The sequence below is a fragment of the Triturus cristatus genome, chromosome 10, assembly GCF_964204655.1.
Source record: "Triturus cristatus chromosome 10, aTriCri1.1, whole genome shotgun sequence".
NCBI lineage: Eukaryota > Metazoa > Chordata > Amphibia > Caudata > Salamandridae > Triturus > Triturus cristatus.
The window spans coordinates 408,940,196-408,967,283 of record NC_140593.1 but is presented as its reverse complement, the minus strand read 5'-3'; the positions used below and the strand labels follow the sequence as shown (position 1 = coordinate 408,967,283).

The 27,088-nt window shown below is 40.3% G+C and overlaps 1 protein-coding gene across 1 annotated transcript in view; it reads right to left on the bottom strand.

The window, feature by feature from the left end:
* The window catches only part of GPR158 (G protein-coupled receptor 158), a 1,311,614-nt gene that overhangs the window by 240,746 nt on the left and 1,043,780 nt on the right, over positions 1-27,088 (bottom strand). Inside the window, exon 6 of the mRNA XM_085631696.1 lies at positions 17,324-17,433. Within this exon, the coding sequence (XP_085487822.1) occupies positions 17,324-17,433 (110 nt within the window). The remainder of the gene's footprint in view (positions 1-17,323; positions 17,434-27,088) is intronic.

The window sequence follows — 27,088 nt, the reverse complement described above, 5'->3', positions numbered from 1 at the left end:
CAGCTCTAAGATCCTGCTTCCAATCTAATTTCTGAGGAGGTATCCCAGCTGCGAATGTTCAATCATCTCACCTACAGATCCTGAACAACTGGTGGTAAGGCCCACAGAATGGACCAGCTTATACCACGGAGCACTGCCAACAGGTGATGTTCCAATACTTAATTGGCTATATAGTGGGTCTGGGGTGAACTCCCTTCTCATGCAACTAGAGCAGTGGTGTGATCCTCGCAACAACCTTCATCAAATAGGCTGGTGGGGATGCTTGACTTGGGAGACACTGTTGTGGGAGGGCACTTTTCTCCCTCAGGTGACGGGGCTATAGGGCTTTCAGGAATGGGATGCTATACTGGGGCATGTAATACATGGTACCACTCTCAAATCGTTCCAGGAACTCCAATCCGACTTCTTTTTTAAATTTTTTTATATTTATTTTTTTGGAGAGAGTATATCAATAGAAAAGTCATTTACATTTCATAAACCTTAAAATACATTTGACATATAACAGAAGAGTGTTTTCATACATATTAGCACAATAATTCTGATAGGACAGAATAAAAAATGAAAGATCGTGAGATAAAAAAGACCATGTCCTAGAGAGCGAACACTTGAGTGGTGGTTCATCCACAGATCTTTAAACGATAAGAAGGACACATACAACATAATTCGCCCTTTCTTTAGATAACATTCTGTTTTATAATCCAATTGCTCATAGGGGCCCAGATAGCCTTGCCCCGCTTTCTTGCTTTATGGCCTTTGCACTTATATAGGGTTTCTTCCAGATGGTAGATTGCCAGCAAGCGACCCAGCCAAGCTTGAAAATGAGGGGGGTCTGCATCTTTCCAATGCGTGGCAATAGGGAGTCACAATACAGCTATTGAGACAAAAACAAACTTGTCCCTGTGCCGATCATGTTGCGCCTTTTCGTCACATCCTAACAACAACATTAAGGTTGGGCTTATATTAACACTTGTGTTGATTGCAGATGACAGAAATTCCTCTATCTGCTTAATCACTGGAGCCATTTTCTCACAGCCATAGAACATATGCACTATGCACTATGTCTGCTGGCCCTTGATCGCACCGTGGGCATTTATCGTGATCTCTTTTCCCCCACCGATATAACTTTGCAGGGGTGAAATAAAAGTTGTAAACTGTATAATAGTGCTGAGCTTTCAGATTAGCTGCGAGAAACGTCCCTTTGGCCAAGGCTACTAAATTATACACATCAGCATCAGTGTCTCCTATTTTAGTAACCCATTTGGTTTCTACTGCCTCAAGGTCGTCTGGAAGGGTATCGATCAAGATCTTATAGAAGTTTTTAATTTTTACTTGCGGTGTGAGTATAGTTTCTATTACCAGATTCTTTCCTAGATAAATGTTTTCTTTTTTTATCTGATTCAAAAGGCCGGTGATCTGTCTATATTTAAGATATGTTCAAGCCGCAATGCCAAATATTTGCTGCAGCTCTAAGAATGACAACTGTTGATCATTAAAGTAGATATCTCCCAGCTTCAATATGCCTTTTTCTTCCCATTGCTTGGCCAGGTTATCGTACCTTAATGCAGGAAAGAGAGGAGATCTCCACAATGGCGTATATCTGTTATGGTTCGATATCCTCATTAGCTATATCATTCTTTTCCATATTCGCCAGACTGCGATTATAATCTTGAATTTAGTCTTATTATAGTAGCTAGGCTCTAATTGGCGTAAAAGTACTCCTCGTGCATTCCTGCCTATTGCCAGCTCATAGATCGAGGGAGGTTCAATGTTTATAGCCTGCTGGCTGCTACCCACACCAGGTATAATTGTTAGAGCCATTTGTTGTAAAAAAGTTGCATAGTAATAGAATCTAAGATTAGGGACAGACCATCCACCTCGCTCTTGTGGTAACGCTAGAAATTTAAGGGAGAACCGGATTTTTTAATATTTCCAGACAAACTTACTGAGAGTGCTGTCTACTTTTTTTTAAGAGTGAATCTTCTATTGCTAATGGTATTGATCTAAACAAACAGAGAACCTTAGGAAGCATGGCTATCTTAAGAATGTTACATCTACCTATAAGAGTTAAATGTAATCTATCTAGGTTACGCAAATCTGTGCTCATCTTATCTATCATAGGAGTCATATTTATATTCCAGATTTGTTCTATCTTACTGCTGATTTTAATGCCTAGATAGGTTACCTAATCAAGCCTTCGAGAGTCTTTACACAGGGTATTGGAAGGAACGATGCATCTTGAAGTCGGAAGGAACTCCAATCCGACTTCGTGATGCATCGTCGTGAATTTTTCAAATATTGACAGTTTCAACATGCTATATCCCAGAGTTTAATCCGCTTGAAGGCAAACTTTTGACGGGTGACCTGGGAGTCATAAAATTACAAAAATATATCAATCCCTAGTCACCAAAAGCTCAACGACGCTTCCGGTGAAATGGCAGGCAGACATAGATGACCTTGTTGATGACAACTGGGTAGAGGCCCTAAAGGCCCCCAGGGGTGTGGCTATCTCCTCTTGTCTGAGATTCAATCAACTAGACTATACACACCGAGCATACTATACAAGAATGTGTGGGTCTTATCACGTCCCCCATGTGCCTGCAATGTTAATTTGAGTAAGGCATATTTATCCACACTGTATGGACCTGTGGTTTATTAGCCCAATTCAGGAAGGGGGTGTCTTACTGTTTGTGTGAGGTCCTGGCTTTCTGATGTCCAGCTCACTCCAAAAAAGCAACATTTACATTGTACCGACGGAATCAGGGGGGGAACTGGTATAAACACCTATTGTTCCTGGAGCACACATTGGCAAAGACAGACATAGCTAGACTGTGGAAGGCCACCACATCGCTGTCTGTGTAGGTGTGGGATGGATTTTTGTATGGGGCTGTAAATAGCGATGTACCAGGCCAGAGGGTGCCCACAGAAACATTTGAAAATTTGGCAGTGATGGGCAAATTACAGGGGCCTATTCCAGGAGCCGGTATATGCAGCTGGCCTACCCTTGGACAATGAGATTCAACAGAAGTGGCCGCAATTTACAAGACAATACATCGAGATAGAGATACACAGCTGTAGAAGAATCTAGCTGCTATGTTGGGGCGGGTGGGAGTGTAACAGAGTTTCTGTGCATAATGTTCTGGTATGTATGGTGGAGGGATCCTTGTTACAGAATCCTTTGTCTATATGTGACCCTTTGGAGTCCTCTGATGCAAAGCTCAATAAACGTTGGTGCTAAAAGAAAACATGATACAACATAAATAATCACAAATCCTCAAGTCCCCCTGAAGACATATACCTTTTACCCATAAAACCTATTAAAAACAAAGGTTAAAATAAAAGACAAGCCCACATTCTGCTCTCTCTCAATATTAAAAAAAACAAGCCCCATACCGGTGCCAAGAGACAAAACATCAGACTAAGGGTCAAGATGGAGGGCAGCAATAACCCAACTAAAAAGACACTCCTCTGGATAAGAAAATATGAGTAATAATTTAATTGGGGGGAGCGCAAAAGTCATGATGTATGTCCTTGGGTGTCACTCTGTAGCAGATGCCCTGAGGGCCTGTTTGGCGGCAATTGCAAACTCATTATTGAAGTTGTCTAAAAATGGCACCATTTGGATGTTCAACATAAAGTTCCATGTGTTTAATGACTCAATGAGTGCCTGCCTGCAACTTCGAAATCCCACGGCCAATAGTTCTTTATGCAGTAGTTACCTCCGATAAGTCAACATATACAGGCAGATGCATAGTATGTGTGTCATGGTTTTCTAGACAAGCTTACAGAGCCGACATATTTTATTCACATGGCTATCTTCTTCCAATCACTTAGAGTACAATCCAATTTTGAGGGGGACCCTAATCGTAGATCAATGAATTTCCTTTTGATTTGTATGGTATAGCAGGCCCCAAAAGTTGGTTGCTCCATCATGACTGTGAGTTTAGTATCAGCCCAGTTTGCAAGGGCCCTTTTGTCCTCCAACCGGCTTATCCTTTGAATACACTTATTCACTGGTTTTTACACAGTTTGGCTTGTTGGCAAGGGCCATAGCTTCCCGGGACCCACGTTTTCAATGGATTCATCCAGTTATCTCTTGAAACTAAAGCCCCCTCCCTAACCAGGGTTTGTTTTGTCAAGATAAACTCTTGTCTTATTTGTGCTGGGGAGGCTGATCTAGGCAATTAAAATACATGTGTATCCATCCGTGTCAGAAGGTTCTCCAGGAGTTTTGTATCCTGCCTGAGCATCAGTTCACTGCCACTGAAAATTGCAGGTAAGAATTTTGACTTAACCATGGCTAGGAGTGGACTCATGGTGGGCCCAAAGTTTCTTGGCAGGGGCTATGAATGCAAAAGTTAGGGCTGATCCCTTTCCCTTAATACTTTCCGTCTCTGGGGCAAAAGAGGCTTATACATCCAGCGTGACTCCCAAGTACTTGGTCTTGGCCTTGTTGAGGTTAATTTCAAGGGAGGTGTCCGCTGAGTACTCAGCGAGCTTGTCGACCACTCTTTACACACCAACTTGTGTTTTACTTATCAACAATAGATCATACGCATAGAGGGTGTTTAATATATATCCATCTTTGTCAAGGTTGATTGAGAGGTCGGAGATGTATCAGTTGAACAGGGGTGGTGCAGGCACACACCTGTTTCAACCTCATTGACGATGAAACATTCCCTTGACAGATTGCTTCTTTCCCCTACTTTGATCTTTTTTTATGTTTTGTTGTATAACATTCGTCCACAAAACACATATACAAGAGCGATCCATAGTCGCATGATCTCTCCATTAATAGCAAACTGCCATTACATTTGTGATGATGATGAGCCAGAACATAACTGCATTAGTGTCACAAAGTTATGTGCCAAACAAAAGCCAGACATTAAAGAAATTCCTCTCAAATGGCTGATCTAATTCTGCTTGTTGATGGTTCCAGTCTAACAGACCATCATGGAGCATTGAAGGCTCACTATGCAGTATGCTCCATTTCTAAAGACCATGATGCATCCTAATGCCAAATGTAACTTTAGCACAAGAGCCAGAGTTGGTTACATTGACAAGAGCTTGTTGCAGAACATTTTAATGTGATGACCTACACATATAGGCAATATCATTTTGGAGTGGTCCATGGGGTTTTATGACATCTTCTGAAACTTCCATCAGGAATAGTCTCTATATACTTGATTTTGTTAAAGACATACAGCAGCAAAATAGATTGCTCTAGTCAAGTGTGCTTCCCATCAGTCAGGAAAAGATATGGAAACAATTATGAAGACCAAGTGGCCAGATACTGTACACTTGAAAATGAAACTATGATTCAAGAAGCAAAACAATGTCTCAAAAGACAATTCTGAGGTAAATCTAGAAGATGCGGTTGTTTCAAATGCATTCAATTCAGACTTCTTTAAGTGATTTGAGAAACCTCCAAGAGGAAGCCCCAGAGGATGAGAAAAGACAATGGAAAATGTTAGGTTACAAGAACAATCACCAGGACATTTATATTACTCAGTATAAGTATGTATTGCCTGACACAACGTTGTGTTGTGTGGCTAGATATTTTCATAATCAGTCACATTAAGGGAGAGATGCCAGGACCTGTTCATTTAACAGATACTGGAAAAACTCTAAATTCTAGAGTGTTGCAGTAGCTTTGTGCCATCATTGTTTGATTTGTCAGAGAAATAATCAAGGCAAGAGGACTAGCGTTCTTATGAATCATATTGACAAATCAGAGAGCCCATTTGCAAGACTTCAAGAAGATTTTATTGAAAAGCCAGTTTATAATGGCTTAAAATACAGTTGTGTAATTGTCTACTTTTTCTCTAAATGGGTTGAGGTCTTTCCCACCCAGAGATCAAACAGTTTGACAGTTGCCAAACTCTTCTTAAAGGAATTAATACCAAGATTTGGACTGTTGACCTCTAGTGAGACAGATCATGACTCTTACCTCAAAAATGAGATTTCGCAATTGATTTATACAGCTCTCCAAATTGACAAAAAATTCCATTGAAGTTATCTTTCTCAGTCTTCCGGAATAATTGAGAGGGTGAATCGAACTATAAAAAAACAGTCTGGCTAAAGTATGTACATCCACCACACTAAAGTAGCCTGATGCCCTTTTGTCCTAGTGAATATCAGAAGTGCCCCAGACAAAAAGAGTTGTCTCTCACAGCGAATATATACCTTTACAATGCGGATTTTACTCCGCAATACAATCACAACGCGGCCATTACAACGACCGCGTTGTAACCACACAATGCCATTACTACACAAGTCATTACATCGACTTGCAGTAGATGGCGCCGTAACATTAGAAATGTATAATTTACTATTCCAACTCTAGCCTATGTAACAGTAGGGAAGGTGTTGGAATAGTAAACTATACTATTCCTTATGTTAGAGCGCCATCTCCTGCAAGTCAATGTAATGACTTGCATCGTAATAGCACTGCGTGGTTACAACACGGATGTTGTAACGACCGCGTTGTGATTGTATTGCGCAGTAAAATCCACCATGTAAAGATTGTTTCCCCTCACAGCATGCAGTGTTTGTTGATGGGCAGAGCAAGGAAATAGGCTTACAACCCTTCAGCCACACTTGTTTCAATAACTGATGGCATCATTCTAGATTACTGAAAAGGTCTAGCTTATACAGTGACATTTGTTTCACATCAAGTAAATTTGGCAACAGCACCGACCAAAGGAAACCAATACCACCATAAAATCCTAGTGACTGGGTAGTCATCATGAAACATATCTGCCAGAACTGCTTGGAAGAATGCTGACGTGGGCAGTTTCAAGTTATACATGTGACCAACAGTGCTGTGAAGTGTACTGACATTCCACATAGAATCGATGCCACTCACACAAGAAGAGTGAGGGAGGTGGATGAAGAAGTGGAGTCCACACCCACTGATTCACAGTCAAGCATTGAGTGTAGAGCTGATACAAAGTCAAAATTGAATAATGTTGCTGATGCTGATCAAAGTTCAAGTCCTTCAGTGAGTGGAGAAGATTCAGCGGTAGTAAGCAAAGATGCATGGGATGATACTGAATAGAACATGTAAAAGAAAGCACTGGCAGAATAAAAGACTAAAACCAATCAATGAAGAACCTGAAGTAATTGAAATGGACTCATGCGATTTTGGGCCTTCTGGGAAGAGATATTACTGATCTGGAGAAAGCATGCAACAAACCCTGCGATATAATCACGCTTGGGGATTTCAACGCTCATCCTTGCAATATGAATAATACACCAGTGTGTGGGTTAGTAGATGATGATGGGGATTTTGTTCCTCATTTCAGCCGTAATGACTATGGTAATGGCTTAAATAGGCCATTAATTATAAATAATCTCGTATTTTAAATACTTTTGAAACCTTAACTGGCAATTTAAGCTTTACTTTTTCTAGTCGCTCCCACTTTTCGATGCTGGATTATGTTTTGGTCTCTGACCCTATAAGGAAGCTCTTTTCCCAATTCAAGAATCATTTTTATGCTTTTAGCGATCATGCTGCAACCACATTTCTTATCCATTCTCTACCAAAAAGGTAATGTTCTGTTAAGCTTCACATCAAACAGGTGAATGCATGGGAGAATGGGATTGTCTTGAAGTGGGAGAGAGTTGATGTTGTGAAGTTTCTGTGTAACATAGTCTCCAAACGAACTTCAGAGATAATGACTTGTCTAGACCTAATATTTGATGATGGCATAATCACAGCATTTGAACTAATCTTATTGGAAATTTAAAATAATTTAATACGTTTTGTACGTAAAGGGTACCATAAGAAGCCCAAGTGGTTTGATGAGGAATGTAAAAAATCACTTAAGAATCTTCATACGGCCCTAAAGTCCAAACCACGAGACCAAATTTTGATCAAGTATTCACACCAGCTTCATAAGAAAGCAAGGTTATTACGGCTAAAAACCCTAAAAGAAGACTGGTGGGAAAGTTTGCAAAAGGCTGCTTTACCAAATAGCTCACAGACATTTTGGTCGTTAATCAATGCACCATTTTTAAGGGAGGAGCAGAGGATGACAACAGACACTCATGTAGATCAGGAGGCATAGGTTACACACTTTGAAAGCCTATCTGGAATCAGTGAGGAGGCAACCACGCAAGTCTTCCCCCCAAGTCTAGTTGACACAGGAAGTAATGTCCTATTTACGCTGGAAGAAATAAAATACGCCCTTAGCCAGTGTAAAAGAGCGAAGGCACCTGGACCCTACGGTGTCCCAATTGATCTTTTCCTAGATAACCAAGATCTCTGGGCCCCGCTTTTAACAAATGTTTTTAATAAAATTACTCAAATAGGTGCACCTCCCTCATGGAAAACAACTGTAATTGTTCCTATTCATAAAAAGGGGGATAGATCAATTCCAAAAAATTATAGGCCCATATCTTTGATAGCTTCCACCACTAAATTAATGGTCCGGCTACTTCAGAATAGACTTGGGGAATGGGCCTTGGAAAAGAACATTATAATTCCATGTAAGTATGGTTTCAGAAAAAGAAAAGGCACAGTGGATCAGTGCCTGAATCTGAATCTAATAATAGCCAAATATACGGCAGCTAAGAATGGTCACCTATACCTTGCCTTCATGGATCTGTCGGCAGCTTTTGACTGCGTGGCACAGTCTAGACTGTGGCAGATCATGGAGGCAATAGGGATTGATAGACCGATTATTGATATAATTTGTGACCTGTATACTGGAGCTACTGCCTGTGTTCGTTTAGGCAAGGGAGGAAAATGCACTAAACACTTTAAAATCACTAGAGGTGTGAGGCAGGGGTGCGTCCTTGCCCCCTTTTTATTTGCGCTTTACACAAATGGTGTAGAATCTGCTCTGTCAGGATCCATCCCAGATGTCCCCCATATTAATTCAACACAAGTACCGATACTCCTTTACGCGGACGACGCAGTGATTTTGGCACATACTAGTATCGCACTGCCCTGACTTGTAATGGAATATACAAATTTTATGAATATTCTGGATATAAAAATCTATTTTTCTAAGTCTTTTGTTCTTGTTGCAGGCCCAAAACAGCATAAACAGCCCCAAATTCATATTGAAGGGGGGAGGCTAGCTGTTGTGGACTCTTTTAATTATTTGGGGGTCATGTTTCATCGACATAATAATTGGTGAAGTATGGTTCTTAACAGGGATTCCAGATGGAAAAAAAATATTGGGACTCTCTTTAAATTTACTAAATAAAATCGGCTCCAAACCTATTGAAGTGGTAAAGAAGGTCTATGAAGCAAAAACTATATCTGCTGCCACCTATGGGGCAGCTGTCTGGGGCATCTCAGATTCTTCTAAATTGCAATGCATAGAAGATGCCTCTCTGAAAAACTAGCCCCCCTTGCCTCAGTCATGCTCTAATTTTAACTGTTCCCTATATTAGTGATAAAATCTGTATTGCATCCATTCTAATGTGGCATTCGGTTTGTCGTCAGGAGACTCTCTTACTGACTAGGGACATTATAAGTGATGCTTTAAAGTTAGATGGTGTGAATAATATCAGCTGGTTAAAATATGTCGAATCGGCCCTTAAGACAGTTGGGTTACATCATCTTTTTGCAGATCCAACTACATGTTGGTCTATATCTAAGAAAGTGCTGAAAAACCACCTACTGACCAACTTACAGGCAGGATTCCAACCTTAAGCTGTCGACAGTCAGAGCATATCACGATGTACCGAGTATAATGTCAATTGATGTCAATCTAACCTACTTATCGTTTGTTACAAATTTACAACATATATTTTAGTAAGATTCTGTTTAAATTATATTCCCCTGATGTTGGGTCTCCCTCTGAATACTTATGTGATGTCCGAATTACCACCTTGCGCTTGCGACAATCGATCCGCTCAGAGTGATCTACATTGTTTGTTTTTCTGTAAAATCTATGGTGAAGAAAGGAAAAGATTTATTGTACCCCTCATCTGCAAAATGAATTTTAAACAGCGTTGTGTGGCTTTATATTACCTACAGTTATTGTCTGATCCCTGTACATGTTTTTCTTTGCCATCATTCCTTTTATCTGCATTGAAGAGAAGAAGGCTAAATTGTCAATCTGTCATTCAACCTGCAGTTTAACCATTGAATTGTGCAATAATGGTATGTATATTTATGAATTGTCATCATTTGTATAATAGGAATAATGTTTTAACGTGATTTTATTCTTTTAAGAATCTTGCCGTAATACACATAATTTTAACTTATATAATAATGGAAATGTATATATTTGTAGAATATTTTTTATGCCATTATTGTGTTGGTGAAATAAAGTTATTTCTGACTGACTGACTCATGGAATAGTGAAAGTCAATCACAAGCTGCTTAAAGACCAGCAAGAGAATGAATCCCAAATAGAAAGTATGCTCCACCTGAATGCATCTGTATCTGAAGAAGAGGGTTCAGAACCAGAGACTTGCAATACAATACATTGTTGCTATATACTTTTGACAGTGAATCAGAAGAACCACCTTGAGGATTCATAAGAGAATGTCATAGATTGGTCCAAAATTTGAACATTTTAAATCAGATCCAGATAAGAGAAGAAGACAGTTTTTTCAGAACATGAACTGAACTAGAATAAAAAAAACTTTTAAAATCCATTTGGATTTTTTTTATTGTTTTCAAAGAAAAAGATGAAAAGAAGAAAAGTTTTAAAGAAAATGTTGTAAAATGCTGGGAGTTCAACAATTACTTTTTATTTTGATCGCAATGGAAAATGGCTTATAGCAAATGCTGCAAAATTATTGGTCGGAACACTTTGCTAATGATACTAATAATCTTAGTTGGCTTGTTGTTGAGACTCCTTTTTCCGATGGAATATGACTCCACAGAGGTTAACACAACCATCATCACATCTGCCTTCCCTGATGGATGGAAACACGCAGAGTTCATATTCCTCCTGAAGAAACTCTCCTCTGATCAAGCAAACTCAAAAACTACCATCCCATCTCGCTGCTCCTGTTCCGCACCAAAGTCCTCGAAAAGGCCATCAACTACCAGCTCACTGAAAACCTAGAAAGAAACAACCTGCTTGACGCCTCACAGTCTGGCTCCCATGCCAACCATAGCACTGAGCCAGCCCTGATCGCAACCAATGATGACCGGGATGAAACAGCAACCCTCATCCTCCTCGACCTCTCAGTGGCATTCAACACTGCATCCCACCACACCTTCATCAGAAGACTTCAGCACGTCGGCGTACCGCGAAATGCCCTCAAATGGATCGCCTCCTTCCTCACAGTATGCACCCAGAGGATCCACCTTTCACCCTTCATCTCAGAGCCCAAAAGCATCAACTGTGGTATTCCCCAATGGCTCATCCCTCAGCCCCACCCTGTTCATCTCTTAAATGACACCTTTGGCCGACATCTTCAGAACCCATGGACTCAAAAGAATATACTACACAGACAACACCCAACTCATCCTCTCAGTCATGGAATATCCCACCATCACCAGAACAAACTTACACAATGCCATGACGGGCATCGTTGACTGGATGAGGACCAACAGGCTGAAGCTCAACATGGACAAGACAGAAGTTCTGATCTTCAGGAAAACCACCTCCCCGTGGGATGACACCTCCTGGCCCTCGAACTCTGACCCACTCCCACCCCGACTGACCATGCCTGCATCCTTGGCATCATCCTGGACATCTAACTCACCAGAAAGCACAAGGTCAATGCAGTCTCCTCCGCCTTCATCCACACCTTCCGCATGCTCAGAAAGATCTTCAGATGGATCTCCATCCACATCAAAAAAACTGTCACGCAAGCTGCCACACGACTGGACCACATCAACAAGCTCCTGGAACGATCTTCCACTCCACCTACAAACATCACCCTCTTTCACAGATTTCCAAAAGCGACTCAAGACCTGGCTTTTCGACTGGCACCAGCAAAACCGCAGCACCTGGATACCAACAGGTGTGAATAGCTGAGCTCTATAAGTACTGATGGATTGATTGGCACATAGGGGAAGCTTCGCTAGTGAATTTCAAGAACTTCATGATAATATTTATACTACAATGTTGAGTGAATAAGTAAAGATTATAAAGGTCAAACACTGTTGCACTTCTCTTCTGCTGGTGAAGTTTCTACCTACTTACAACAACCGATATCTATGGTCTGTCCTGTTATGTGTTAATTCATCTCACTGGAAGATCTACCAATCTCTCCGAGTATCTCAATAATGGTCTCAAATGTGGTAAATTTCTAAATTCGGTTGCACAAATTAAGCAGAAAATGAATTAGACTAACCACAAGCATGTGTGGAGTTTAATAATGAAGAGTGTGAGTTTTAAAAAAAAAATACAATAAGAAAAGAGTTTAGATTGTGAGAGACTGAAACAATGAAAAGAAGATAAGAGATCAGACTAAGGCTCAAGACGAATTTAGATTGTCAAATTTGTCTATGGTGCATCTTAAACCTACAGTAGTTAGGTCATTGAAATATGTGGGTGAATGTGAACGTGAAAAAGGGCATGTTATAAATGGTGATTTTCTGATTGATGAGGAACCAGTTCTGAGAATAATTAATTATATGCAGTAAGATTGCTTATTTCAATTTGCCAAATAATTGGGTTGGTTCATGTTAACTTGCTTTGAGGTTTCCTATAATCTATTGCATGAGTGGAGTGAATGATGCTGTTGGTTTAAACAGATAGGATTAAATATATTCGGAGCTACTAGTCTATATTCCATCTATAGGTGTGGCTATGAATGATGTGAAAATTAGATGTTTGTCTACAATTGTGGATCGGCTTGCTTCTAATATCGCTGGTGCTTTAATTCAGAAACATTCTGAGGTAATCACAATGATTAAGCAAAACCACTTAGGACTATATATACTTCTTGCAAAGGAGGGTAATGTTTGAAAGGTACTAAAGATAAAATAATGCTACACCTTCATACCTGATAACAGTAGAGGTATTAATACATATGTGAATGATATTACTAACATATTTTTGAAGTCCAAACTTTAGAAGAGCATGGCTTTTGGGAAACAGCAGGTTCCTGGGTTAGTGAGATAACAAAGGGGTTTAGCAAGGTTGGCGAACGGTTTGATAGTCTTGGAGGGGGGTTGGTAAGAATAATTTGTAACCCAGTCATAATGTTTATGATTTGTGGAATTATTCTATTTCTTTTGCTTAAATTCTCTGCTTTTAAAATGTGGGTATAAGGGAAAGGAAAGTGCAAGAGAGAAGAATTTGAGATGGAGGATGCTATAGATCATGTTTATATCCACCTAATTTTGATGGAAGAATGAACTTGAAAGAAGCAGAAAGTGATGGAGACTGTGTTACAATAGCTGATTGGTTTAATAAGATTAATTGTGTGTTTTAGTGATTCTAAAATATTCATAGGGGGAGTTGCTAGAGACCTATATGTATTTCTATGTGTGTGCATCATTAATAACATGTACAACAGGCTTCTCCAGTGAGCAGCTCAGGGCCTACTAGTAGCCTCTCTGGCTTTCTGGAAGTAGCTCTCCTGTGTGCAACCCAGCCCACTAAATAAGATTTTGTTTGATTGAAATATTATATGTTTCCCAAAATTAAAAAGCGTGTATTTGAGAAACAAATTGTGTATTTTCATTGCTCAAAAAGCTGCTGTTTGGAACAAAATAGACTTCCAAAATATATTTAAAGCAGATATTTTAGTGAAAAATCATGCAATGTTGCTAATAATATTACCTTCATGCTGAGTGCATTTCAGCTATGACTGTTGTTTATTGCCATGTAGGTGCATTCACGATTGGAAAAACCTGGTGCAACCCTGCTTGATGCACTGTGATGATCACTGCTGGTAATATTGCATGGCCTGGCCACTAATGCAAATTATGCATAATGTGGTCACCATTAGAATACTAATAATATTAGTAGCTTGGGATGCTTTTCATTGAACAAGAGTAGCCCATTTTACAGAAAAGGTTGGGAGACCCTTGATGTAGAATGTATTTTCACACTCAACTCCACGGAAAAAGTATTTTTGCTTTTAAAAAAACGGTATGATGTGTGAAATGGTGATTTCTGATCCTGGTCAACAAAGCCTCAATTTAGTTATAAGTGCTGTCTGGTCCAAAATGGAAGTCACCCTTGTCACTCATGTTTCCCCCCTGCACATCTCACAGTTATTGTTGCTGCTGCCTGCAGTCAAGCAGATTATTTGTATTTATATATTTCCATTGTTGTTGTTCCTTTTGACTTCGATGAACTTCCTCAGCTCAGTTATGAAACTGAAACTATTTCTTCAAAATGTTTCCAGAAGATCACTGTGTCAAAATGTTCATGTATCTAGTTTGTTCTAGCATCTATGGAGGACACTAGCATAGAAAGCAGTAGCATAGAAAGGGCAGAATAATTATTCATGTAGTGGGATAGTGTTTCGATATTAAGGCAATAGGACGCTGAATTTTACTGTGCTCTGATTTGCTGATAAAATGATACATTTGGTCACACCGCAGTGATTATGCAAACCTTTTAATTTCATATGTGAAAATAATGTATGAAAACCTTTGATTTTGAGGGTGAGCCAGAAGACTTTCTTGTTTTATTAGGGTGCTCTCCAATACTCTCCCAGTTATGTTGCCCACTAATTTCAGATTTTGCCTTCCTCTGTATTGCCATTTAATTAGCAGCCTTCATGGCATTGTTTCTGTACCACTTCATATTTGAATTTTGTAATAAAACTCTTCAACTATTCAATTGGTCTAGAACTCTGTTAATGAGTCAGTGCACCATTTACTTAACTGATTGATTGTATTTCTGATTTTTGATGCATTGGGAGGCGCCTTAACACAGGGATACTTTGCCTGATGAAACTGAAATTTAACACCATCTCGGATCTAGTAAAAGTGCGCATTCAGATTGAGGTGAATTTTGGGGTGCTTAAAAGTTCTGCACCCATATATGTAGAAGGAAGGACTGTGAAGAGAGGATAGCATATCATCTACATGAAGCACTAACTCCTATGACATGATGGCATATGAGCAGCCACCATTGTTATCAACTACTTCTAGAACATCTTCCAATGCTGAGTTCAAGGATAGAGATTGAATCATAACTTGTGAACTGCATGATGCTTCACATGTAGCCCATCACATTCTGATGGTGACCTATTTTCACTGCAAGTAGTAGCAAGTAAAGATGCAAAGATAAAGTCAATCCTGAGGGACAAAGGCTGATTGTTTGCTGAGCAATAGATATTCAGGTTAGAGTGCCTGATTTCATTATGACTGTGTGACTCCCCCTACACATGACTCCTTACATGACTACCAGAAAGAATATGATAAAGAAGTGGGGCAAAACATTTTGTAGATCACCTGGAACTTTGTTGCAGATAAGAGTATTTGCTTCCTAAGCCAAATCGATTAAAACCCGCAGCAGGAGTGTATAGATTGATCATAAACTATATATTTCGACATTGTCAGGGAGAATGCTCTCAAAAGCATATTTGATGTGTAAAATGTAATAGATGCAATACAAGTAAGAAAGTCACTGCATTTCAATTTTTTTAAAGGGTAGCTGTAATAAGAAGGTTTTTAAATTAAGATGAATCTAGCTCTGATTTGTGATTGTTCTGAAACAAGTAGCTCATTCATTTGTTCACTCATATAGATTGGCTGAAATTTTAACATTAGTTTTGAATGAAAACGAATGACTTCTTTTGATGTTTGAGGATATGAGATAGTACCAGGAAACAATATTTATTTGTATGGGTCTATTAAGAACATTGAGAGTAACGTAAAATTAACTAGACACACAGCAATTCATGTTATGTCCTTCAAACAGAATAAAAACACTACTTAGGTTATTGACCTAGGTGTGGATTAGTCAATTCACTGCATTCAGTGCCATATTTATTGTTCATTCTTGCACTTAACCCCATAATGTATCTTGAGCTTGACAAATACTTACTAGAGGTGAAACAACACAACTTAAAAAGGTATCCGGTTTGATTATTTGGAGCTTGCCGGAGAAGCCTATGGCGAGAACATAGCAAAGATCATACCATATATGTTACCCTTGACCACATTCAACCACTAACCTGCTCGGAAGGCTCATCACGGCATTTGACTATTGAGTTAGACAACCTAGATGGATGGAAGACCTACAAATGTACCTCAGTTTTGGTCACATAAAAATGACACGCAAGCAGACCATTTAGCATAAGGGCAAAAATGTCAAACAACTATTGAAGTGAACTGCTGATAAAGAGACTTGGAGAAAAAAAACACAACCGAAAAGCACATAGTGCAAGAGCCCCAACGTGTGAAGATGGATTCTCCATCCCTCACTGGTTTAATGCTTAAACAATGGTTAGGAAGTATTGCTACATATCTGTCTTCTTCTGTATCAAATGATAGCTTTTCCACTTACTATTATGTCTCAGTGGGTTGCTGTACAATACTGTTCTTCTAGTGATGGTGGGCTAATATCACAGCAGATATGACAGTACTGTACAGTACTCCTGCTCAGTGACTCACCTCATGTCACAACATAATTGCCCTAATTCTTAGACATGTGCTACCTTGATTTGGGCTTCAAGTGGAGTATGTGTCTGAATCAAGATTACACCCTTTGCACAAATATGACAGCGGTGGCTGTTTCCAAAACCTCACCTCAAACATTTTGCTGGGAAAGCCTCCAATATTTAAATGTTGATTTTTTGGTCAAGGGAAAATATGTCTAATAACCATAGTATCCTGCATTCCAACCTGCAGAATTCACAATGATGCAATATCACACTAAAAAAAAGATAACCCCTTGATATGAAGAATTCACCGTATGGTATTCAAGCATCGTTTTATCTGGGTACTTGGAATGGAGGGCTTATAACAGTAGGCTTTATTGAGTTTGACCTTAAAGTCTTTTGATGTGAGTACCTTCTCAGTTGCTTATTACTGACAGCCGTCACAGTTATTTGAGAAATGATAGCTTGAAGAGAATCACCCTTATCCACATGGGGAGATTACACGGAGCTCTATAAACAATTTCTGATACCCCATCTTGTGAATGTACATTATTTAAATCATTGAATATCAAAGAATATCTCACATAAAACTTTTATGATGCTTTGAACAATTTCCGACTATGGTTAATGCAAAGATAAGTCACAAGAACGCTTTCTTCCCTTGTTTACCCAAGGAAAATAAAATAGCTTGCACCAACCTGATTAGAAATACTAAATTAACAATGTAGTGCTGTCTGCCTTTTTGCTTTCTTTGGAGATGCAGAACCTGTTTCACTTGAAGAACAAAAGTACTCAATTTCCAAGGTCTGATTTCAGTCTGATATGAGCGTACCTGTAAAGCTTGAGAGTCACGGTCCCATAGACAGTGGTGTAACCCAGAAGACGAACCCATCTGAGCAGAATACAGCGGAATGTGCTGGGCTCAAAATACAAAACGACAACCTGCAGAGAGAAAGAAATGGTTGGAAAGTGACAATATGCAAATTCACATATCATGTCAAGCATTTTAGATTCATAGCAGCTTCCTCCTGCCATACTTCCATTTTCCCTTCAAAGTCCTTCCTTCCTTCCGCTATCCCTTCCTTCCACCTTTCCTGCCTCCTTCCTACCATTCCCTCGTACCTTACTTCCACATTTTCTTTAGTCTCCTTCTTTCTATCTTCCTTTCTTTACATACACCGACCAGAAAACAATCACCGATACTGGTAACTGACATCCTCTGGCATTGGCCCGCTTGAAGAGCCAGGCCATCATGCACCTTCAATGCGAACTAAGCGCATCAAAGGAGAAGCACAAGGCGCAAGGCCCGAGCTCTGCCGACGAGAAGCCTCCCACGGGCAAGCACTGCTTACAGTGTTGGTTTCCAGCTTTCACGTTCCCTGGTATTTTATATTTGCATCAAGCAGACTTGGATCTTAATCTACTAACGCGCACACACTTGTATTCTAATTAAATCTTAAGAGCTGGTCATAGTGGGCAATAAAACGCTGAAAAATAAATACTCCCATCTTTATCGGCGTTTAATTGTCCAGAGCCAGCAGACTTCATGATTCCTTGTGGGAAATAAGTGTGCGTGTTAACAGATTAACATCCAAGGCTGCTTGATGCAAATATAAAATAAATACCGAGGCGAAAGTGGAAGCTAGAACCAACAGTGTATGCAATGGCGGCGGCGCCCCCGCTCCAGTCCTACTGAGAGGAACGGCGAAGAAAGGTGTTAAATCGTACACTTTACATAATGGTATACCGGAGTCTGAGCATTAAAAAATATAAAACCGGCCTGCTCAGATTCTGAGCAGTGAACAGACCGGCTGTTATGTTTGGCACTTATTGTAATGTTTTCTGTGTTATGGCGCTTTAAATGCACATTCTAGTTTCATGTTCTAAGGTTGCCATGGTATGTATCATAGAAGTGTTCCTTCACTGGCAGTTGTTTGCTGGCTGTATTGGGAACACCAACGCTACTCCTGTGCTTTGAATAAAGTACATATTACTTGGTACTTCAACTGTATTGATTGCGTCTTACATTGGATTACAACATTGGCGACAGTCGGCCAGCAAGTAAGAAATGGTGCACGGAGCGGAAACGGCGTTGGTAGACGAACTCACGCAGTGTTAACGAATCGACCTAACACGAGGAATTCTTGGGCAAAGGAACTAAGTGAATCGAGGGGAAGGTGAAGGCATTCGCAGTAAGGAGAATATTGTTTAATGTACCACCGTGATTGATTTACTAGTTCCGTGTGCTTCCGAGTGTGAAATCTGGAACATGTCAGGATTGAGCGAGTAATTTGACTCTGATACCAAAGAAGTGGTTCGGTGTTCAGAAGCAAATGGTGTGGTGATTTCGTGGTTAAAAAAAAAATATTTTCTGTTAAGAAAATTGGATCAGTAACAAACTACGAGTGCAACCGTTACCTGGATTCTGAAAGATAACATCGGCGCGTGGATTGAAAGTTCCATGGGGAGAGCCTGATGAGCGTCTTCATGCCAGCGTTCTCAAGCTACAGTGACGTATAGAGAATCACTGGAACGCATACGCTAAAACGTGGAGACGCGGTCACGTAAGGGGTGCGGCCATATTTGTTGTGCTGTATCCAAGGAAACGGATCTTTCGTGCGCACTCACGCAAGCGTTACAGATACATTGGTGATATCGTTACTAAGGAAACTAACTTTCTGTTAAGGAAACAGTACCACGCAGACATTGTTTTTCTCGTATTCAAGCCTAAATTGAAAACATTGAGTCATCGGTTCTTGCACAGCCTTGTCGAGAGTGAGGAAAATTGGATTAACATTCATTCTATGAGTATATCGAAATAACTTTAAAGCATTGGGTATAATATGTGTCCTAGGATGGCTGAAATGAATCTTAAATATTTTTCGAGTTAAAAAAAAAAGAGCATAGGCAAAGGAAAAAAAATATATATTTTTTTGTTGTTTTCCTTGTATGTGTAGTTTTTTTTTTTTTTTTTTCTCCTCAAACCATTATACGGGGTGGTAGTTGGAATTGAATTTGATCTTTCAGCATAATGGATAATCCCACTGTAATAGCGCCACCGTTATTCCTGCAACAACCTGGAGTTCTTCCTATTGAGTGGGATGAGTGGATAGAAATATTTGAAAATTATATAGAAGCCTTGATGGTAAAGCTTTCAGTGCATCAAGGAAAAAGGCTTTGTTATTAAGTACATTAGGAAAAGAGGGGCAGCATGCTTTTAAATTTTTGCCAGTTGGGGTGGATGCAGAAGGAAGGGTAATAGCTAATGTTTATTTGGAAGCGAAGGAAAGACTAAAGAAACAGTATGCTAAAGAAATAAACATAGTAATGTGTAGGCACAAATTTTATACTCAACCACAAAAATGTGATGAAACAATTGATCAGTTCGTAACACGCTTACGAGAGTTGTCTCTAAATTGTCAATTTGGTGGCATGAGGGAAGAGATGATCCGAGATCAATTTATTGTACAATGTCGGAACAAAAAAATGCAAGAAAGGTTATGGGCGGCAAAGAATCCTACATTGTCCAATGCTATTGATATAGCTAAAGTTGTAGAGCAATCCGAGACATGTATGAAGGAGATGGAAAAGAAGGAAAACTCGGCGGAAGTGACATACATAGATAAGGATGAGGTGGGAGCACTAAGTGCTAATAAAAATACTGATGTCAATGGTAAAAAGGGTGTATATGGGAAGAAATACACTAATAGCTCGAGTTCAAACTCGGACACCAGCAAATTGAATGAAAAAATGTGTACTAGATGTGGAAGCACTTACCATACAGCAGATTATAAGAGGTGTTATGCCATTGATAAAGAATGTAAGAAATGTGGCCGTAAAGGTCATTTTTATAAGATGTGCAAAACATACAAACCTAAGGTGTCAATCGTGCAGAGTGAGGTAGGAAATATTACATCATTATGTGAAGTGGAAGGAAAAAATAAAATCTTGTGTGTAGATGAGGAGAATTTTGTAGATCCGGTAGGAAGAAGAACAAGACCCAAAGCATTATTCATAATTCACGGTAAAGAAGTGGAATTAATGGTGGATTCAGGGTCTTTCTGGACGATTATTCCCCGGGTATTGTTTGAACAAAATTGGCCTGATGGAAAATTACTCCCAAAAGACATCAATCCTGGGGGGTATCAAGGGGAAAAAGTAGATTTTATTGGATTTATGGTAGCGGATATCCACTTTCACGAAAGATGTGTAAAGGGGAAAGTGTATGTGGCTTACAGCGGACCACCTATCTTGGGTTGGGCACATCAGTATGACTTGCACATAATTATAAATCCGAGAGCTGAACACCAAGTGATGATTGTAGATGAGATTATAACGAATACCATTGTGGAAGGAATGAGCAGTATATTTGCAGATAGGATTGGTGAACCTAAAGGGTATGTTCACATAATTGTATTAAAACCTGATGCAATACCAATGCAACACAAGGTTAGGAAAGTACCTATCATTGCTAGACAAGAGGTTAAACGAATGCTAGGTGAAATGGTAGAACAGGGTATTATAGAGCAGATTGAGACATCAAGATGGATTTCACCCGTTGTTATCACAGGCAAGCCTGATGGAAGTTACAGATTTTGTGTGGACTTGCGCACACTAAATCAGAATATTGTAGTGGATAATCACCCGTTACCAAATATAAATGAACTTATTCTACCTTTGAAAGGAGGGAAGTATTTTTCAAAATTAGATCTGCGCAGTGCGTATCACCAAATAAAATTACATGCGGAATCGAAACCACTGACAGCATTCATCACGACTGAGGGGATTTTCCAGTTCACTAGGATGCCGTTTGGGTTGGCATCCGTTGCTGGAGTATTCCAACGAATGATGGGTTCAGTTTTGGAAGATACAAAGAATGTTGTTTATTTTCAGGATGATGTTTTGGTATTCGGGGAAACAAAAGAACGACATGATTTGGTTTTGAAAGAGGTGTTGCACAAAATGGATAATGCGGGCTTAACACTTAAAAAAGAGAAGTGTAAATTTGGTGTAGAAGAAGTGGAATATTTAGGTTATACATTGCCATGTGATTGTATTAAACCAAAACGTGATTTGGTGGAGGCTATAAGAAAAGCTCCAGCACCATCAGACAAAGATCAGCTCAGATCTTTCTTAGGACTCATTGAGTACTATGCAAAATTTGTACAGAATTTTGCAGAGAAGACAGAGAAAATTAAAATACTTCTAAGGAAGGGTCACAAATTTGTCTGGGATCTAGACCAACAAAAAACCTTTGATATGATTAAAAAAGAGATTTGTGAAGCAAAGATTCTAACTCCATTTGACACAAAATTAAAATCAGTTCTCACAGTAGATGCTAGTGCGGTAGGTATAGGAGCTGTATTAGCACAAGTACATACATCTGGTATTAAAACGGTGGCATTTGCTTCAAGATCCCTGACTAATTCTGAAAGAAATTACTCTGTAATTGAAAGAGAGGCTTTGGCGGCGGCATGGGGTGCTGAATATTTTCGTATGTATCTGTGGGGATTTCAGTTTACGTTACAGACAGACCACAAACCTCTTATCAAGATCTTATCTCCTGGTGGAGCAGGCAAGGGATCGGCAAGGTTAGCTAGACTTGCAGCTCGTCTACAGGAATACTTATACAGAGTTGAGTACATTCCTGGATGGAGAAATTGTCAGGCGGATGGGTTGTCCAGACTACCTTTACCTTGGAATGAAGTGGATAAAATGAAGGTTGAGGCATTCCAATATGAAGGCGCGGTTGCAGCTGTTGACGAGCTAGTGGAATTATGTAATGGTGCTATAGATAGGGATCAATGGAATGACTATATGGTGAAGGATGAAGTTCTTCAAGGAGTTAAAGATTTAATTCCAAAGGGAAATAGGAGGGAAAGCACAGTTCCAATTGGTGTGAGGCCTTTTGTGAAGGTTTTGGAAGAGCTTTCTGTGTTTGATAAAGAAGGTAATATCATAATGAAGGATGACAAATTTATTCCTCCACAAGGTTTGAGGCTTTCTTTGTTTAAATTAGCTCACGAGGGCCATATGGGACAAACTCTTACAAAGAAAAGGTTAAGGGAACATTTTTGGTGGCCTGCAATGGACCAGCAGGTGTCTGATTGGGTTGAGAGGTGTGCTGACTGTGTAGAGAGTGATAAAAGGTTGAAAGTAGGCAGTCAACATGATGTAGGTAAGATAAATGTTCCAGAGTTACCGTGGCATACTATTTGTTTGGACTTTATTGGCCCATTTGTTGGTTTGAGTACAGAATTAAAATTTGGGATAGTCATTGTTGATGTGATGTCCAAATGGTTAATTGTTGAGTTTGTAAGGGAGATCACTACGAAGAATACCATTAGTGTTTTGTCCAATATTTTCAAAGAAGAAGGATACCCTGTTAGGTTAATTACGGATAATGGCACACAATTGACGTCTCATGAGATGACTCATTACTTAAAGTCATGTGGAATAGTACACACTAGAACATCTTTTTATAACCCACAGGGAAATGGGGTGGTGGAGAGAGCAAACCACATGGTGAAAGGTGTTATCCAAATGGCGATAGTTAACAGGAAGGATGTGAAATCTATGGTAAATGATTTGGTGTGGGCATATCGCACAACAGTGAATACGGTGTCAGGGAAGGTGCCGTTTGCTGTCATGAGAGGGCGTCCTGCCAGTACCAAATTAATTCCAGCATGGATGAAAGAGTGTATTGGTTTAGCCAATTTGGACTATGACAAAGGGGTAGAGAGTAAACCATCTCCACATGGTATTTCTATAAGACCCAATGATTGGGTGAAGGTCAAGCCTGGACGGACTGGGGCTGGGTTCACCAAATTTAGAGGTCCATATAAAGTAAAAAATGTGCACAGTAGGTATGTTACATTATACAATGGAGAGAATTGGAACCTGAGAAGAGTTGCTCTTTACAAGAAGGATGTCATTCAGGGAAAAGATGAGACAGTTGAGAATAATAGTGATTTAAATCCTTATTTATTCATTAGTGATGAGGAAATGTGTAAAAATCAATCCTCTGCGATTAATCGAGATCAGGGTGAGGGTATCAATAATAGAGTGGGACTGCAGAGATCTAGGTGCCCACCGAGGTACCTCCAAGACTATGTATGTGGGGATAGATAAGTATTTAATCTGCTTGTTTTTTTTATGTTGTAGCTCACATGATGTTTGATGTATAGTTATTGGGAAAAGTGATAAAGGGAAGAGGATATGTTATGTTTGGCACTTATTGTAATGTTTTCTGTGTTATGGCGCTTTAAATGCACATTCTAGTTTCATGTTCTAAGGTTGCCATGGTATGTATCATAGAAGTGTTCCTTCACTGGCAGTTGTTTGCTGGCTGTATTGGGAACACCAACGCTACTCCTGTGCTTTGAATAAAGTACATATTACTTGGTAATTCAACTGTATTGATTGCGTCTTACATTGGATTACAACACCGGCTTTATGTTTTTTTATGTATATCTTTTCTCTCTTTCGTGAGTGAATCCCTACAGGGCTGGTCCATTGCTTGTTGCTGCTGGGGGGCAGATTAAAACTGAATTCCTAAAAAGGAAGGCCTCTGCTTCCAGGCCACATGCATGTGCTTCCTGAGATGCAAAAGGCAGGAGCAGGAAACACACTACTCATCTCTTTCACTCCCTTGTGCACCATGCCATTACTGGCACTGGGCACAAAGGGAAGAGCGCAAGGGACAGATAGAAAATGGCCACTCACTTCATAGCTTTAAAAAAAGCCAATACAGTGATTGGCCATTGTCTGTCAACCTTCCACCCCCACGCTGCTTCATCAATGCAAAGACTAGAAACACCTACTCACATCTCTTCCTGCTCTGAGCCAATCCAAAGACTGCTCCCTTGCTGTTTATGCTCCTCAACAGCGAGCAGCACCAGCATTGGCTGGAGCAAGCAAACCTAATGCACCTTAGGAGACCAGGGGCCTGTGGCTGTGGTCCCCCAGGCTCACATCAAGTTGTGCAGGTAGGGAGAGGGCTCAAGTGCGCATGTCAAGCTGGACACAGAAAGGCACCCATCCAGACCAACATGCGCACTTCAGGTCATGACTTAGTGGAATCCCAGGTCAACCTACAGTCATTAAGCCCCACCTCTGCACTTACAGAAAGACACTCATGCCTGAAAATAGAGGAAACCGGTGTTGCAGGCAGTAAATATGAAAAACACTAAATAAATAAATACAAAATAAACTTTATAATTCACACTTAACATGGGGGCTACAGATATGGGGGTAAATCCCCTACACCCCTATAGAGGCACCATCCCTGTGTTTTCTGTCTATGTGTGTCTCTTTAATGTTGATTTAATGGTGCAATTTGGCACACAAATCTTTTGAAAATAATCTCACATTAGGCAGAGTTGTGCCACCTCACATAAACAAAGCTTAGCATACTAATGTGATAGGAGCATTAATTAGTGTTGCAAATTAATTATTTTAAAGGTTTTCAATTTTTTATTTTGAAAAAAGACCCTTCAGTGTCCTGGCAACAAACTGCTGTAATTAGGCAGGAGATACAGAAAACAGCATGGTTGCTTCTGAAGGAAGCAAGGCACAAGAGGGAAGATATAAGGCGGAAGCAAACAATGCTCAAGGGGAGCAACATCTGGAGTAGCAAAAATAAATATCCCATAATTGTTATAAAAAATAAATAAAAAGGAGGACCATTGGTTAAATCAGTCAACAGCACTCCCCATCAGGAAAGCAAGGCTTGGGAAAAATCTGCCACAACAAACAAGAAGGACCATAAAAACATCCAGCGTAAAAATGATGTATATGACTCAAAATTAGGATGTGAAACACAAAACCATGGATATGCTGGGTTGGTTGGTTTAGTGGACTAAGGCGCCCACTGTAGGGGGCTTGTGTTTGACCTCATGGCCACAGGTTAAAATCCCAGCATGTCCACTTAGCCTTTCATCCTTCTGAGGTCAATAAAATGAGTACCATAAAGTTGGGTAACATTAAACATCTGTAATTAAGGGCAATGATACTCTGGGGTGAACATATGGTTTACAAATACATGTTATGTTATGCTTGTGCCAGTAAGAACTGCTGCTGATTTATCACAGTGTTTTGGTAGGTAAAATAAAACAATTTAAATAACTTTAAACACGTAGTCTTTGAGATCTGCAGCTCATTGCATTGCTCATTTGTATACTTGTCCTAAACTCTGAACAACATTTTAACCCTTAAAGTTATGGGTGCCTTTATTGACCTAAAAGGCTACAAATCATGGATTTTGTGGTACATTGATCCATCAAAGCAACGCCTAATTAGTTTCTGGTTTTGAGTGTTCAAAATAGTTTATCACATTTTGTAATAAACAATGACATTACAAAAAAGAGCACCGTATAGAGTATCCTTAAAGAAATGTATCTATAAAGAACATTAATTAAATACAAAACCGGTACAATATGGTATAAATGTAATGATCATTAAAAAAAAGGAAGAGGATGAACAAGCAGTTATTATCATAAAAACAATTATGAATAGAGCTACTATAAGTTAAACATGTGTAATATATAATGTAGGGCAATACATAGGAAGGGGATATAGCTAAAAAGATTAAATAATGATCAATCGGTTTCCAAAATGAATGATAAAGAGTCACTATTATGAGTAATACCAGACAAAGATAAACTGGCACCTTTTATAGTGAAAATAATCCATGACCACCAAGCATGAACGGATAATAATGACACATCTTTCCAACAATTTGTAATAGACTTTAGAGCGGCTGACATTAAACAATTAAAAAGTTTACAATCTAAATCAGACAATTCCCTAGAAAGAGCAACAAATTTGCAAATCATCGGGGGAGGAGCCAAGATGGCGACCGGAGCAGACGCTTGAGCGCCCGGCTCCGTCGGCCCGTGGCCTCGGACTACTATCCTGATGCCCATCCTCGCCGATTCTCGAGGCGCGACGTGTGCGAAGACGCGCTGACCGCGCTGTCGCTTTCCCGGAGTCTCAGCCCGCCCGGATGCCCGAGTTCTGGGTGCTTTTGTCCTCTGCACTGAAACCCGGCGCCATTCTGGCCTTTGCCGGCCCCCTGGAAGCTCCGCAGTCACCGGACCAGCTAGCGCTAACCGGGGCCCCGCGGTCCCGATCTCACCCCGCACCACAGATCGTTGCCGGATGAGCCCGGGGAGGGCCGGCTGGACACCTTCTGCGCCCTGTGCCTGAGGGGCTGGAGCTGTGGGGTGGGCCCCGGTGCGGCGGGTCTCCTGCCCCGCTCTGAGGGCCGCGCTGTGAGAGGCTGCTGCCCTCTTCACCTATTGCCTAGCCGGCGGCGAAGGGTAACCTGCGGGAAGAGAAGCGACTGTCGGCCTTTCCTGTTGCGGCGTAGACCTGAGGGGAATTTACTCCTTGCCGCGACCCCCCCCCCCCCGGGCCATTGCAACGTACAGCGGCGAAACATGGTGTTGAGTGCCTGCTCGCGGCTGGGGGGTGATACTCCGGTCTCGCCCGCCGCCCACTTCGCCCTCCCTCTTCCGGACACCAGCTCCGCAGTGCCGTCCCGGATCGCTGCCGATGTGGGGGCCCAGCTTCCGCTGACATGCGGCTCCGTTCT